Raw genomic sequence first — 15,659 nt, forward strand, 5'->3', positions numbered from 1 at the left:
AGACAAATAACTAATTTGGTAAAAGAAATTAGGCATCTAATAAAATAGGAAAATAACACATACGGCTGTATTGTAATGCAAGTATTAAATCTACCTGTTTCTGGTTCTTAGAATGAGAGTGCCATCCTAATTATAGCATCACTGCTACTATAATTTTCCTTAGCTCCCTATATAATAATTTTAATATTTTCCAGATTAACCTAGTCTGATTATATAGTGAATGTCACTGTCCTAAATATAAAGGGAAGGGTAACCACCTTTCTGTATACAGAACTATAAAATCCCTCCTGGCCAGAGGCAAAACTCTTTCAACTATAAAGGTTAAGAAGCTAGGATAACCTTGCTGGCACCTGACCAGAATGACCAATGAGGAGACAAGTTACTTTCAAAGCTGACGGGAACAAAGGGTCTGTCTGTCTGTGTGATGCTTTTGCTGGGACCAGAGCAGGAATGCCAGTCATAACTCCTGTAAAGAGTTAGTAAGCAATCTAATTAGATATGCATTAGATTCTGTTTTGTTTAAATGGCTGATAAAATAAGTTGTGCTGAATGGAATGTATATTCCTGTTTTTGTGTCTTTTTGTAACTTAAGGTTTTGCCTAGAGGGATTCTCTGTTTTGAATCTGATTACCCTGTAAGGTATTTCCCTTCCTGATTTTACAGAGGTTTTCTTTTACTTTTTCTTTCATTAAAATTCTCTTTTAAGAACCTGATTGCTTTTTCATTATTCTTAAGATCCAAGGGTTTGGGTCTGTGTTCACCTATGCAAATTGGTGAGGATTTTTATCAAGCGTTCCCCAGGAAAGGGGGTGTAGGGCTTTGGGGGGATATTTTGGAGGGAAGACGTCTCCAAGTGGGCTCTTTCCCTGTGCTTTGTTTAACACGCTTGGTGGTGGGAGCATAAGGTCCAAGGACAAAAGGTAAAAGTTTGTACCTTGAGGAAGTTTTAACCTAAGCTGATAAGAATAAGCTTAGGGGGTCTTTCATGCAGGTCCCTACATTTGTACCCTAGAGTTCAGAGTGGGGAAGGTACCTTGACAGTCACCTGTATTCCCAATAAAGTATTGGACCGCTTTGAAAATACATTATCAGTTTATTTTGTTCAAAATGCTTTCTGGGTTTGGTTGAACTTGGGAGAGATAAATGACAATACAGCAGGGAAAACTTTGTATTACGCTTGTCGGAATTACACTAGACGCAACTTTAAAGACTCACCACTCTTTCTGATTTGAAAAATGGGTTCACAGCCAGCATGTAGCGGTACCTTGTTAAGTGTCTCAATCAATGATACACGTCTCTTTGTTAAATTCATGTTTTTGTGCAATAAATAACCTAAAATGAGTTTTAATGTATTTTTAGAAAAGAGACTAGATATCTGTTTGAATAAACTATTGGAGGCACACTGGAATATGAACCAAAGAAATGAGGAAGGAGAGACAGGGTGAAATGCATTTTATAGATTGGGTGAAGGGACTAGATAATGAACTTGCGTTTGATTTTGGGAAATGATAGTATTTTCAAATACTACTTGACTCAATGAAATGGGTCAAGCAGGTTTTTTTTTTTTTCAGACTATTGTTTCCATTATGTAACATTTGCATAATTCTTTCATAATGTACCCACTAGTAGAATATTGGGTGGTGCTGTATGTCATGATGCAATGGGATTACATGAGCTGTATGGAGAAGCTTGCACAGACGCTGTAGACCAGGGGTCTCAAATATGCTGGCAGCCTGCAGAGTTATTTGCTGTGGCTCGCCAAGCTCCCCGCGCCTCCCCCTGCCCCCCCCCCAAGTTATTTCCTGTGGCCACCAAACTCTCCTTACCCGCCGCCCCGCTCCCCCCTTCCCAAGCACACTGCGTCCCTGTTCCTCTGCCTACCTCCAGGCGCTTCCTGCCACCAAACAGCTGTTTGGCAGCACTTAGAGCATTCCAGGAGGGAGGGAGAGAAGCAGGGAGCTGTGCACTCAGGGGAGGAGGCGGAGAAGAGTCAGGGCCGGGGTAGGGATTTGGGGAAGGGGTTGGAATAGGGGCAGAGGAAAGAGAGGCAGAGTTGGGGTGGGGACTTTGGGGAAGGGGTTGGAATGGGGGCGGGAAAGAGGTGGGGCAGGGTGGGGCCTCACGAAAGGGGTGAAGTGGGGGCGGGGGCGTCAGTGATGTGGCCCTCGGGCCAATGTATTAATCCTCATGTGGCCCTCGTGGTCATTTGAGTTTGAGATCCCTGCTGTAAACCTTAAGCTTGGCTGTGTCTTCTGTAGTTCTAAAGACCCCTTGCTTTACATCAGTTTAGTGTGTAAAAAATGAGGGGGAAAGTAGTCGTTTTCTCTTGTTTTGTGGATCATCCCTTAAATTGGGTTCTAGTCTTAAAAGGTCTGCTTCCTGTGTATGTACAGGTTTGTTTTTGTGAAACACATTTCCTCCCCACCCTTTTTCTTTCCTTTTATGTTCTTAACAGAAGACTAGATGCTCATAGAAGAGTGAACTTAATTCTGGCTCCAGTTGCAGTACCAGATTCTGGCCTTAGTGACACCTGTGAAACATGATTGAAAACACAGATAAATTTGTTAGTCTCTAAGGTGCCGCAAGTACTCCTTTTCTTTTTGCGGATACAGACTAACACGGCTGCTACTCTGAAACAGGACAGGGTGAAATTTGGTCTGCTGAATCTCTTGTGGGTAGTGAGGCATGAACCAGAAATACAGGAACTTGATGTAGATATCTCAGGATGAGGTTGCCAGGCTGGCAGTTACTTGTAAACGAACCCATTTTATGTAGAAGTTAAGATACCAATATGCTGCCTTGTGGTGTCACTCCTTGGTGAGTTTTCAGAGAAGAATTGCACATTGTAATCTGTCCTGTAGAAGGTAAATGTAGAGAGAAGCAAAGAATGTACAGTAGTTCTTTACATTCTTTGTAGAAAGAAATCAGTATGCAGCCATGCTGCTATGGGTATGTAATAGCATTGCCCATATTCTCAAGTAAGTGCTTGCAAGACATTGTGTGCTTCAGGGAGTGAGTCATTTTAAGTAACTTCAAACAGCTAATTTGGAGAAGAGGAGAAATTTAATCTCATACCTTTGGTTAACACTAGGTTAATCATTCAAATTTAAATAAACTGTTTTAATGATGTCCTTTTAAATCTGTATTCAGTAGTTCTAAAACGTTCTAAAATGTTGAGCAAATGCAACAGATGTAAAAATTAATAAAAGATAACTTAATCCTGATGTCCATCTTTATATTCTATAAATTAGTCTTCTTAAGAGTTCTAGTAACAAAAGTTACAGCAAATAGTCATACTTGTATGATATTATAAGCAAGCTTCTTGGGTTCTCTCATCCGTTTTGTTCAGAAATCGGTGCTATAATGATCCTCTGAAAAAGGGTGCATCATACTGAATCAATATATTAAAACGAAATCATGATTTTTGACAGCTGGTTTGACATTGCAGTTTTTAATAATTAACCACTTTCATTGGTGGAAATTGTTAGCTGAAATGTACTTGACTGAAACTTTTGATTTTCTTCCCTGTTTGATTAGGCTACAAAGCAAGAATGGAAAACAGAATGTGCCATTATCCACAGCAACTGTATCTATGGTTCATAGTGTTCCAGAACTGATGGTTAGCTCTGAGGCAAGTTGAATCACACTACTTTTATTCCACAGTTTGAGATTTCATTTAGCCAGGGGTTCCTCAAAGAGATGTGCCCATTTAATATAAAATATTGGATTGGCCTCACTTTGAGACGGAAGCTGAGATTTCAGTAAATATGACTAAGATCTGCAAATCTGCACTATAGACATGTATTTAGTTTTTTCTAATAGTGTTAGCATGTACCGATATAGATTATAGAAATGCATTAGCAATTGCATCTGATTCTGCAGTATTTTAATTTTTACTTACTGCAAAGCTATGATGCCCTTGTGGTGGTGGCAGCTTTGAAATATTCTGCTTTCCATGAGGTGTTTCTGCCTTTTCAGAAACAAGCAATTGGTGAAAGTCTTATTTTTACCACTTGTAATAAATTCCAAAGGCTGAAATATTTCTGAAACCCAGTTTCTCCACATTTCAAGGGAAGGAAAGAGAAATGACCCGTTGTCCTCAATAACATTTTAGTATCTGTGACATAAACTTTGTATTTGAAAAGCTTGTGAGGCCTAAATATTGCAATAAAACTGAGCAGTGAAGATGTTAAAATAAACAGGAATGTTCCTGTCTCACTGGCCTTTTTGGGAAAAGGAGTTGATTATTTTAAATATAATAAAAAAAAAAATCCCTCCTATGTCCCTGTTTTTTTCACCAGCTTTCTTTGCTTTTTTCTTTTATACTAACTCTTCTTCTTCTTCATTCTGTCCTTCTCCTCTACTTTGTTCTCTTTTTCCTCCTCTTTCAGTTTTAAAAGTTTATAAACAAATAGTTTGGGGGAAGATGCAAGAGTCTAAACAGATGCCAATTTTGGCCGAGCTCTTCAAAGGCACAAAGGGTGGTTAGGACCCAACTCCCATTTGTGCCTTTTAAAAACTCAAACGTTGACTTATGTAAATTACTTGCATACATAGCTGGGCACCAGCCAGTTATTCCAGTAAACTACCTGACCTAAATAAGGAGATAAGTATAACTCACATTAGAAGGCCAGTTTGTGTTTAATTATAACAACTTGTAAGTATGTTAAAACTTATAAGAGAAACAAATGGATCTCTTTAGTTCAAAGAAATGTACTCAAATACGGCTTTTCATAATGTTAAATTTGCTTACTAGCCATTGATTTTAAATCTCTTCTTAGAGCTTAAAATTATCTTTAAAATCTCCCATTTGTTCCATTTGACGAACTTCAGTTATTTCCTCTAGCACTTTTTGTCTGTTTTGGAGGACAAGCTAAATATGACTTTGTTTGTTTGTTCTTTTTGTCGTTTGCAACTTGTATATTTTCATCTGTTACACCAACTTCTCTCTGCCTGGGGTGTTAGTGATAGAAGAATTCACTGAAATGTAGGAGGTTAATTTATTTTCAACTTGAATACTTTATTCTGTTGACGCAGGACGCTCCAAAGGGAGCGTTATTAGAAGTGATTTTCAGTTTTTGGATGCACAGTTTGAGGCACCTGATTTTTTTTTAATATGCTCAGCTCTTTCTGAAAATCAGGCTCTACTAACATATCGCAAGTTGTGTATCAAAACTAGTAGGAGTTACTTTTGAAAATCTTGGCCTTTAATGATTTTTGGTGCCTTGATATGTGTTGTAGATTGGTTGCTTTTAATATAAGAGCAGCAGTGTTTGACAGGTTTCTATACCTAAATTATGCAGTTCCTTTTACTGAAAGATGTCTGGAAAGCTAGTGAAAGTAAAGTGGGTGGGTGGCAAAATCTCTTCTGAAGTTACTGAGCATTTGGGCTTCTGATGAGTCATAAATTTGATTTATTTAAAATTTAATTGACTTGTCTCAGTTTATGCTTAGTCTGTAAATCTCTTTATTATAGCAAGCTGAACAACTAGGGCGGGAAGACCAGCAGCGACTACACCGAAACCGAAAGCTGGTGCTGATGGTAGATTTGGACCAGACGTTAATCCATACAACAGAACAGCACTGCCAACAGATGTCTAATAAAGTAAATATTATTTACTATTATCTTCTTGCTATTACTGTGGCTTGAGAAGTTTTCTGTTCAGTTCTAATGAAGTGACAGTTCTGTAAGAATGTACATTAAAATGTAGGAGAAAAGCTAGTCAAGGAGTGAAAATACATGAGGGGCACAAGATTATGAAACATATTTCAAAATTTTTGTCATTAGTTAATGAAACACCTTGATTGTTTAAAATGAAATTATTTTTAAAGTAACTAATTTACTTTCCATCATTTATATAGTTCTGTGCTTTCTGTTTGTCAGCTTGTACAACAAAGCTAAGCTAGTCATTTTTAATTCTTGGTTTTCATGCTAATACAGGGTGTCTTTTCAGGTTACAGCACTAGAAAAAAAATAGCTGAACAGACTGTCTTTTAATTAAAAATAAAATGAAAATTTCCATTCATATTAGGTTAATTTTGTCCCATCTCATACTGTGTTTAACTAAACCTACCATATATCTGGTCTAAGCTTCTAGGGTCTTAATTAGTAGGGCATCTTCATCTTGAAAACTAAGAAAATGAGTTAAAAGTACCTTGGATGCTACATGTCCATCTGTGTGAGTCTGCCAATCCATGGGTTTTTCAATAACATCTAATGTTTTCCTGTCTCTCGTTGCTGCGTGAAAGATTCTCTCTCTCACAGGAAAATAACTATACAAAGTAAACTACTAAAAATAGACTTTTTTCGATCTTATCTCTTATAGTTCCAGTGTTACTTCTAACTAGTAGGTAAAACATTCTGATGCAATTAATTTACCCCCAAAAAATCCTCTCTGCTGCCCCTTAGCGTTTTTTCTGTTTCCCTGACCTCCCACCTAGAAACAGTGCACAGGACGCTTCTAAGGGAGTGTTGTTAGAAGTGATTTTTCAGGATAACACCAGATGATTTTCCAACTCTGTCTTTATTCTTGCTTGCAAAAAAGTATTATTGTGCTGCTTTAGGTAAGTGTCAAGTTGTTTCCTTTTCAGAGAGGTTGGTAGGCACCTGCATAGATGAAAATTTAAAGTTTGTTTTTATGTTTCCTAGTTGGAAACCTTAAAACAAATAGAGTAACTTAACCTCACACTTCCACAGGGTGGATTTGGTTTAAATCATTATTTAAATCACTAATCAGGAAGACTCTATTTAGTCATGAATTTCTACATAAAAGTGCATTCTTGTTGATTGTTATAACCTTAATACATATTCTTCACAACTCAGAGATAGATGTAGGTTTCATTTTTAGAAGGGGTACACGATACATTTTTTAAGTGATTTATTTTGAAAACTTTTCAGATTATTTTTATAGCTATATCAGAAAATGAATGATTGGTTATTTCATTTACCAAAGGTAATTGAAGCAGGTATTCCTGAAGTCATTGAGAGGTGAACTTATCTCCAGTTCAACAGGTTAATCATTAATATTTGGAGGATTTTTTTTTGCCATGCTGTATTAGGAGGAGAACATCACCAGATAGACATTTTAAATTGTTTTATTTAACTAAAACAGCAATATGTATTCTGGATTTTTTTCTCCAACAGCAAACATATAATATTATAACAAAACAAGCATATGAATTTTTGAATTTAGTTAAACATTCAGGGTTTTTAAAATCAGGTTTGTTTTTATTAAAATTGTTTAACTAAAATAGTTAAATGGAATATTTAAAAACAACAAAAATTAAATAGACTATGTCAGCCAGGACAACATGAGAAACTTAAGATATTGGCTTCTGCAGCTAACTCAGTCATCTTCACCTTCATTTTCCTGTTTGTTCATAATCTGGAAAAGAAAAACAAGCTTTCCTGCTTTTTCAGGTCTCAAACGATTTCTCAATTTGAAATAAATTAGTCCAAAGGAAGAGAATATTCTTTCTACACCGGCAGAAGAAGCTACTGATGTTAAAAGTGAGGTTATCATTTCAACAGTCTCTGAATCCAAGTGCTTAAGTGACTTCCACCAGTTCACTGGTGTGACTTTCTTTAAAACATCATCAGCAAACATATATTTCTTGAATGGTTCACCCTTAGCTCTGAAGTTTATTATAGTTGGTGTTATGGAGGGATGATTACTGGATGTCCATGTCATAGCCAACTCCTCTTCTTCAGCAGTTAAGGTTTGACCCTGGTACTGAGTATTGAGAATATTTGTAAGAAAATGAGCTGGAGATAGTGCTTGTCCCATTCATTTTTTTAATGCTTGTAATGTAACTCTGTCATTGCATATTTCTCTTTTTAAGATCTCACTCAGTTCCTTCCAGATTTCAACAGCGTCAGCAATAAAACACCTTTTTTCCTGCATTTTTTTCAAGGCTACAGAAATAGGCTTCAGGGTACTCAGCATGTGTTCAGCATTTCTCTTAAGCCCAATGTTAAGAACTTTGGCTGTGACAGTGCCATCTGTTTTTTCCCAATTTTGTTCACAAACTGTCATCAGATTAGGCCAGTTCTTGATCTAGTGCTCAAAACAGTCCACTGCTGAGTTCCATCGCACGTCTTGTGGGAGAGTTAGCTTGATTCCTCCCACTTTTTTCAGCTGCTGCAAAGTGGTTGTTACGGAAGTATTTTGTAATTTCAACAACATTAGTGTTTATTTCTGACACAGTGAAGTCTTTGGCTAGGAGGTGCATCAAATGAGCACTGCAACCGTATGTTATTAGCTTGGGACTCTCTCTTCTAAATAATTTCTTCTTATCTTGGATACATTTGCAGCATTGTCTGTGACCAAGCTGCGTACTAGACATTTGAATTTTTTTTTCAGTTTGTTATAGCTTTTACTGCTGCTACTTGTAAGTATTCTGCTGTGTGTGCATTTCCTGATATATCAATTGTTTCTGTAAGGAAGACATTCCCTTCTTCTGTTGTCACACAAGCACATACAACAGGATCATTGTGGACATTGCTCCACCCATCAAGACTCAGGTTATCAATTTTACTCTCTAGACTTTTTGCACACTGCTCAATTTCTCTTTCATACACTTTTTCCAGCAATTTGCCTGCGACATCTGCTCTGTCGGGTAGACTGTATCCTGATCTTAATGACTGAACCATGTTAATGAAGTATGGGTTCTCAATCATATGGAAAGGGGAGTTTGTTGCATAAACAAACCGGGCAGTTTTTTTCATCGGTTACTCTTTTTGTAATTTGCTGGTTCTTATCACCAACTTATCTATGGTTGTTTCTGGATGATAGAGGGTTTTTTTTCTTCTTTTTGCTACAGGTGATATACTGTGGTTATGTGACATACATGTTGCGATTGAAACACTATCATTGGCAGATAACTCTGAAACTATAGAAAATGATGGTGGTCTTGAAGGTGGATAGTCTTCAGAATCCTGTATGTTGAGGATGGATTCTCCTAAACAAAATAAGTCAATGCAGTTATTTAATATTACCATACTGCTCATTTAGTATTACTCATTGCATTCACTGACACTCAGTACTACTTTAAAGGTGAAATTGTAAAAGGAAGATCTGCCTATTTCAGCTATTTATTTTCATCACAACTGCATCTAAAATGATAGTACCATAGAGTAACAACTATATTTTTTGCTCAAACATGAGAATTCAAGAATAGTCCAGAAGGAAGACAAGCAGTCCTTAAGAAAGGAATATGAAATAAAAAAGTTTACCAGCGTAAAGATCCTGCATGTTACTTTCATCATTTTCAACGCAGCTTCCTCCTGAGAAGGAACACGTCTCATGATGTTGTTTCATTTGGGCAACCAGGCCTTGCATTTCTTTGTTGCACTGTTTGCATTTTGCACGCATGTCTGTCTTACCCACAGGTAGACATTAAATATTAAAATATTCCCAAACTGGGTCTCTTTTATGGCCTGCTGTCATAATAGGTTTTCTCTTCTAGTGTGAGAATGGTATGGTAGATATCAAGTCAATGAAGGCTACACTCAGAAAGACCTCAAGACTTCTGGAATATGCTGCTCACACAGTTTCACTTGTTTCCACTGCCTATCCCTCCCTTCTCACATTTATCTCCAGACTTCTTCTTGTCCAGATCTATTCCACCCCCAACAATCTTCTATGCATTGAACTTTTTTAAACTATTCACTTTTAGCGAGAGGTAAGGGATTGACTCTGTACACAAATTTGCAGAGGGACAGTAGGGTTTAAGGTCTGTTATTTCTCACTTCTATTTATTATTTATTTTAAAACTTTTTTGCTGTTGGCAAGCATGTTACCTCTGGAGACACAAATCCACAGTTTGAGAACTGCAAAACTAAGTATCTCTGATGGTATCTTCTAGACTGAGCACTGAGTCCCACTGGGTAGATAGAAGGATTAACCTAAATAATCTATACAGAAGCCCCTGGAACCCCATAAGATTGGTCCCTAATCCATGAACTATTGGAACTCCTTTACAAAAGTTTTCTTAAACATTACATGAATATATTATCTCCTACTAAAGAATTAGAATTTATAATCCCTATTCCATGATGAGATATCTTTGAGCTATAATGTATCTTAATTAAAACTATCTTTAGATAGGTTTTTTCCTCAAAAAGCATTTTATCAAAAAAATCCAATTTAAATAAAACAAATCTATTTATTTTTTTTATTTCTTAAATCTTTGATTTTTTTAATCCACCCTGTACTTCCATATGCCTGACATGGTTATACTTGTTAATGTTTTCCCTCATTAGAGAGGGATCAGTGACGACAAAATAAAATAAATGACCTGCATAGTTCAATGACTGTCTGTCTGGGTAAATCCATGTTTATAAAACAAGTATTCAGGGGGCTCATAAATGAGTGCTCAGCTTACTTTGACATTTCTGTGTATCCCTTCCTGAGCTGCTATATGCATTTTCATAGGTAGAGTTTTTTTCATTCAACACAAATTGGCAGTTTGTTTCATTTTTCAGCCCAGTGTGTAGTAAAACTGCTCACATCACTGAGAGTAAAACAAACTCTTTAAGAAATGTAATTAGATATTTTCATAAAATTTGTTGTGTAAACAAACCTTTGACAGCCTGGGTAACTCTTTCAATATTCTAACGTAAACAATTGCTGCAAGTCAAAAATGTGTTGTACTGCCTTATAAAAACCAAAATATGCTTTGGGTCAAATATATGTCCAAATGAAAATCTTATTCAGCTTAATTGGGCTGAAGTAGGATCTCCGAATAAAACTGAGGTAAAGGGAGGTGCTTTTAGGCATGTTTGTTTTTGTACTAAACTTAATTGCTTTATAAGTCTTGCTATGGGGTTATTTATTCTCTTCTAGGGAATATTCCATTTCCAGTTAGGTCGAGGTGAACCTATGCTGCATACTCGTTTGCGTCCTCATTGCAAGGAATTCCTAGAAAAGATTGCCAAGCTGTATGAATTACATGTTTTTACCTTCGGTAGCAGACTTTATGCACATACAATTGCAGGTGAGTAGCATGCTACTTGAGTTATCAGCCTTTAAGATTTGATGCGACTTTGACTTTCTGTTCTTTTCCAAGTCTCTGTCCATTTATACCTTGAAAGAAGATTCTGTGCAAACTATAATGCCATTGAAGACCCAAAACTGTAAATTAATAATGCAAATTAAAATATTGCATTGAATAAAGAATAGAGTTCTATAAGCAGAATGCTTAACTTTTTTGGACCACAGTCCATATACTAATTTCTCTTTTACTTAAATACAGTCGTGTTTATTTTTTAGGAAATGAGCCACAACTTTTCTTCTGTCTTTGCATTTAAAGAAGGTCCTTACTGGGTGGATTCGATGAGGTATCTGGGTTTCACCCTATGCCTTCCTCAGGCAGTCTGAAAGCAACACTCCCTTCAGGAGAGGGAGTGAGAGACATAAATCTTTTGTCTCCCTTCCATAGAAGTATCAGTGTTAATGTCAATCAGCTGACATGAGAACATAAGAATGCCCATACTGGGTCAGACGAAAGGTCCATCTTGCCCAGTGTCCTGTCTTCCGCCAGTGACCAATGCCAGATGCCCCAGCGGGAATGAACAGAATAGCTAATAGGCAAGTGATCCATCCCCTTTCGCCCATTCCCAGCTTCTGGCAAACAGGTTAGGACACCATCCCTGCCCACCCTGGCTAATAGCCATTGATCGACCTATCCTCCATGAATTTATCTAGTTCTTTTTTGAACTGTTATAGTCTTGGCCTTCACAACGTCCTCTGGAAAAGAGTTCCACCGGTTGACTATGCGTTGAGTGAAGAAATACCACTTTTGTTTTTAAACCTGCTACCTGATGGTTTGATTTGGTGACTCCTAGTTCTTGTGTTATGAGAAGGAGTAAATAACACTTCCTTATTTATTTTCTCCACCAGTCATGATTTTATAGACCTCTATCATATCCCCCTACTTAGTCATCTCTTTTCCAAGCTGAAAAGTCCCAGTCTTATTAATCTCTACTCATATGAAGAGGTGCTCATATGGAGACCTCAAAGAGATGCTTATATGGTAGTTCTATTTGTGCCCGTCTCTTGGAGCTGCGATTCAGTATTGGCATTTATTAGAGAATAACGTTTTGTATTTCAGTGTTTTCATATCCTTTCTCATCAAGTTATAGATCTTGCCTCTCACAACCTCATTAAAACTTGTTCTCAAATGTTTTAATTTAAAAGGAAAGGGAAATCTACAATATCATTTTCAACAGACATAAATGAATGTTAATGTTAGACACATTACCCTAACATGCAAGTTGAGGACACGACCACCAATACATGATTGAACTGTAAACTTGGCTGTTTTCCCCTCCTGAACCTCATGTTTCAGTGTAGTATTTTGTTAATTTCCTTAGTTTTTGCTTTTAAAAATACTCTGCTAATATTCCGTTAGGATCATGTCAATAGCAGCTAAGTAATTCATTAGTTTGTGACCCCAGTGGAAGAAATAAAAATACACATTAATCTGTCTCAGTCTAGTGAATGTTGTCAGTGAGTAAAATTGTACCTATTGCTGTTATCCATATCCTTTTCCTTTTCCTCCTGTTGTATTGTGTTTTGTGTGTTTGTAGAGTGTCAAGCACAACAGGACTCTGTTTTTTATTAGGGCCTTTGGGCCCTGTCTAGATACCAGTGTTAAATAATGACCTGAGATGATAAACTACAAGGGATGACAAACTACAAAATAGGGGATTTTGTAGAGAATTTTGATCCAAGTAAGGCATTGAAGATGCAATTTGATGTGCTTAAAGATTGCAAGAGACTCCTGTAACCTGAAACTAATGATTTAGAGGATCAAAGTAACTTTACTTCTGGAGAGAAGGGAAGGGTGTGTCGTCCACTTTGGGACAGAACCACAAGACTTGTTCCCTCATTGATTATAAATCATTCGTTATTTGGTGACTGATATACTTGGTGAAGCTCCCTTTAGAGGCTATCAGTGTCATTATAAGATTATAAATTTTGGGGACAGGGACTGTCTTTATTTCACAGCACAGGACACAATGTTTATATGTTAACTTACTCCCATTTTCCTGATGAGAGTGGTTCTGGTTTGTTCAGGGAATGAGGAAATGGGACTTAAGCTTGGTTCTCTTGCATAGTAAACTTTAGCACTAGATGTGATATGACATTCTAGCTTTTGCTAGTTTCTGCTGTAGTATCCTGTGCTGGCAGGAAGAGAAAGTTAAGCTGCTAATGAGTGTGTGAGAGTGATGGCTAAGCTGTAGTAATGTGAAACTTGACATAGTCTGTGCATGTGTTGAACGCTTGATGGCGGTATTGTTCAGAGAAATAATTTATAGTGGGAAATATTCAGTTAGTATTTAGCAAGGGGTAGCAGATAGCTGGAAGGGAATAGATGAGACTAGAGGAAATAGAAGATGAAACAAAGGAGTCTTTTATCCATATGGAAAAACTTAAACCACTCTGCCTTGCCAGATTTCACATACACCGTCTGTATGCCTCCCCAGATCTTCTGCACACACTTTTGATGGCCCCTTCCTGCATGCTCCTGAGATCTTTTTTCTTCTTGGTAAGGCCCCTATATCTGAGACCAGAAAACATGATTCCCCGGCACGCCTTTGTTTGCCCCTCATGTACATCCAGGTCCTGTACCCTCTTCACTGTATCTCTTCCCTTCCATATTTTCTGCTTTTGATCTCCTATTTGTATAAATTTTGCACAGGCTGTCTTATGAAAGGAGACTCAAGGAGCTTGGCTTGTTTAGCCTAAGCAAAAGAAGGTTGAGGGGAGATGATTGCTCCCTGTAAATATATCAGAGGGATAAATACTGGAGAGGAATTATTTAAACTCAGTACCAATGTGGACACAAGAACAAATGGATATAAACTGGCCATCAGGAAGTTTAGACTTGAAATTAGATGAAGCTTTCTAACCATCAGAGGAGTGAAGTTCTAGAATAGCCTTCCAAGGGAAGCAGTGGGGGCAAAAGACCTATCTGGCTTCAAGATTAAACTCGATAAGTTTATGGAGGAGATGGTATGATGGGATAACATGATTTTGGCAATTAACTGATCTTTAACTAGTTATGGTAAATAGGCTCAATGGCCTGTGATGGATGTTAGATGGGGTGGGATCTGGGTTACCCAAAAAAGAATTCTCTGTAGTATCTGGCTGGTGAATCTTGCCCACATGTTCAGGGTTCAGTTGATCGCCATATTTGAGGTTGGGAAGGAATTTTCCTCTAGGGCAGATTGGAAGAGGCCCTGGGGGTTTTTCGCCTTCCTCTGTAGCATGGGGCACAGGTCACTTGCTGGAGGAGTCTCTGCACCTTGAAGTCTTTAAACCATGATTTGAGGACTTCAGTAGCTCAGACATAGGTGAGAGGCTTATTGCAGGAGTGGATGGGTGAGATTTTGTGGCCTGCATTGTACAGGTCGGACTAGATGATCATAATGGTCCCTTCTGACCTTAATATCTATGTATCCCCACACCAGATATGTCCAGATGCAATAGGGAACAGTGGGCTGATCTCCCACTGAGACTGGCTGCCACTTACAGACTTTCGGGCAGTTCCTGTGGCCACCCATCCTTATAAAGAAAAATCATATGTCCGATTCAGATCGGAGGAGGTAGAATAGATGGGTGATATGTTTCCAACCCCAATATATAGGGCCCTACCAAATTCACAGTCTATTTCGGTCAATTTCAGTCATAGGCTTTTAAAAATAGTCAGTTTCACAGTTTCAGATATTTACATCTGAAATTTCATGGTGTTATAACCGTGGGGGTCCCAACCCTAAAAGGGTTGTGAGGGGGTCGGAAGGCTATTGTAGGGAGCTCGCAGTATTGCCACCCTTACTTCTGCACTGCTGCTGACAGTAGCGCTGTCTTCAGAGCTGGGCAGCCATAGAGCAGCAGGCAGCTCAGATGTAATGGTTGCATGGTATGGGGGGGGGGCCAGCCTTACAGGTGGGTGACTGCCCAGGGCCCCATGGTCAGGTTGGTGTGTTGTGATCTCCCCCCCCCCACCCCCGAATAGTCAGCCCAAGGCCCCTTTAACTCCCCAAGTGCTAGGCCCAGAGCCAGGGAGGGGCAGGGCTTAGGTGTAAGGGTTCTGGAAGCTTTGTAGAAGTGAGGGGAGCCACTGGAGGGGCTAGAGGCTGTGGCCCCCACTTTTTAACATGAGTGTAGTTGGGGGAAGGGTGGGGACGGGCAAACTGCAAGCTATTGGCAGGCGCAGCGTGGCATTGACGGGCTGCACTTCACTGCAGCGTTGCTCCCCCAAACTGCAAGCCTTAGGCAGGCATGGAGTGGCACTGGCAGGGGCTGCACTTCATGGCAGGGAAGCTAATAAATACGCCTGTGTTTAAAAAAGTGTGGGGGTGTGACCCCCGGCCTTCCCTGTTCTGGTGCCATGGGCTAGGGGTGCCCCAGCCCGGGGCTCCTACAGTGCACTGGCCTCCAGCTTCTAATCCCGGCTGGGCTGAGGAGAGACTGGACTTCCTCTTCTCCTGCAGGAGCAGCTGCTGGGGCTTGGTCAGACCCATCTCCAGGAACCTCCCCTGGCTGCAAGAAGTTCTGTGGCTGCTCCCTGTGCAGTGACTCCTCCCCCTGTGGCTGGAGAGTGGTGGGGGAAGGAGGCGGGGCGGGAGTGCGAAGCTTCCTGCAGCCAGA

General features: G+C 39.0%; 1 protein-coding gene across 1 annotated transcript in view; it reads left to right on the plus strand.

The window, feature by feature from the left end:
- Positions 1-15,659, plus strand: part of CTDP1 (CTD phosphatase subunit 1) — a 172,754-nt gene that overhangs the window by 11,054 nt on the left and 146,041 nt on the right. The window contains exons 3-5 of the mRNA XM_084618248.1: positions 3,538-3,631; positions 5,477-5,605; positions 10,848-10,998. Of these exons, the coding sequence (XP_084474374.1) occupies positions 3,538-3,631; positions 5,477-5,605; positions 10,848-10,998 (374 nt within the window). The remainder of the gene's footprint in view (positions 1-3,537; positions 3,632-5,476; positions 5,606-10,847; positions 10,999-15,659) is intronic.

The sequence above is a fragment of the Lepidochelys olivacea genome (assembly GCF_965140295.1).
Source record: "Lepidochelys olivacea isolate rLepOli2 genome assembly, chromosome: 2".
NCBI lineage: Eukaryota > Metazoa > Chordata > Testudines > Cheloniidae > Lepidochelys > Lepidochelys olivacea.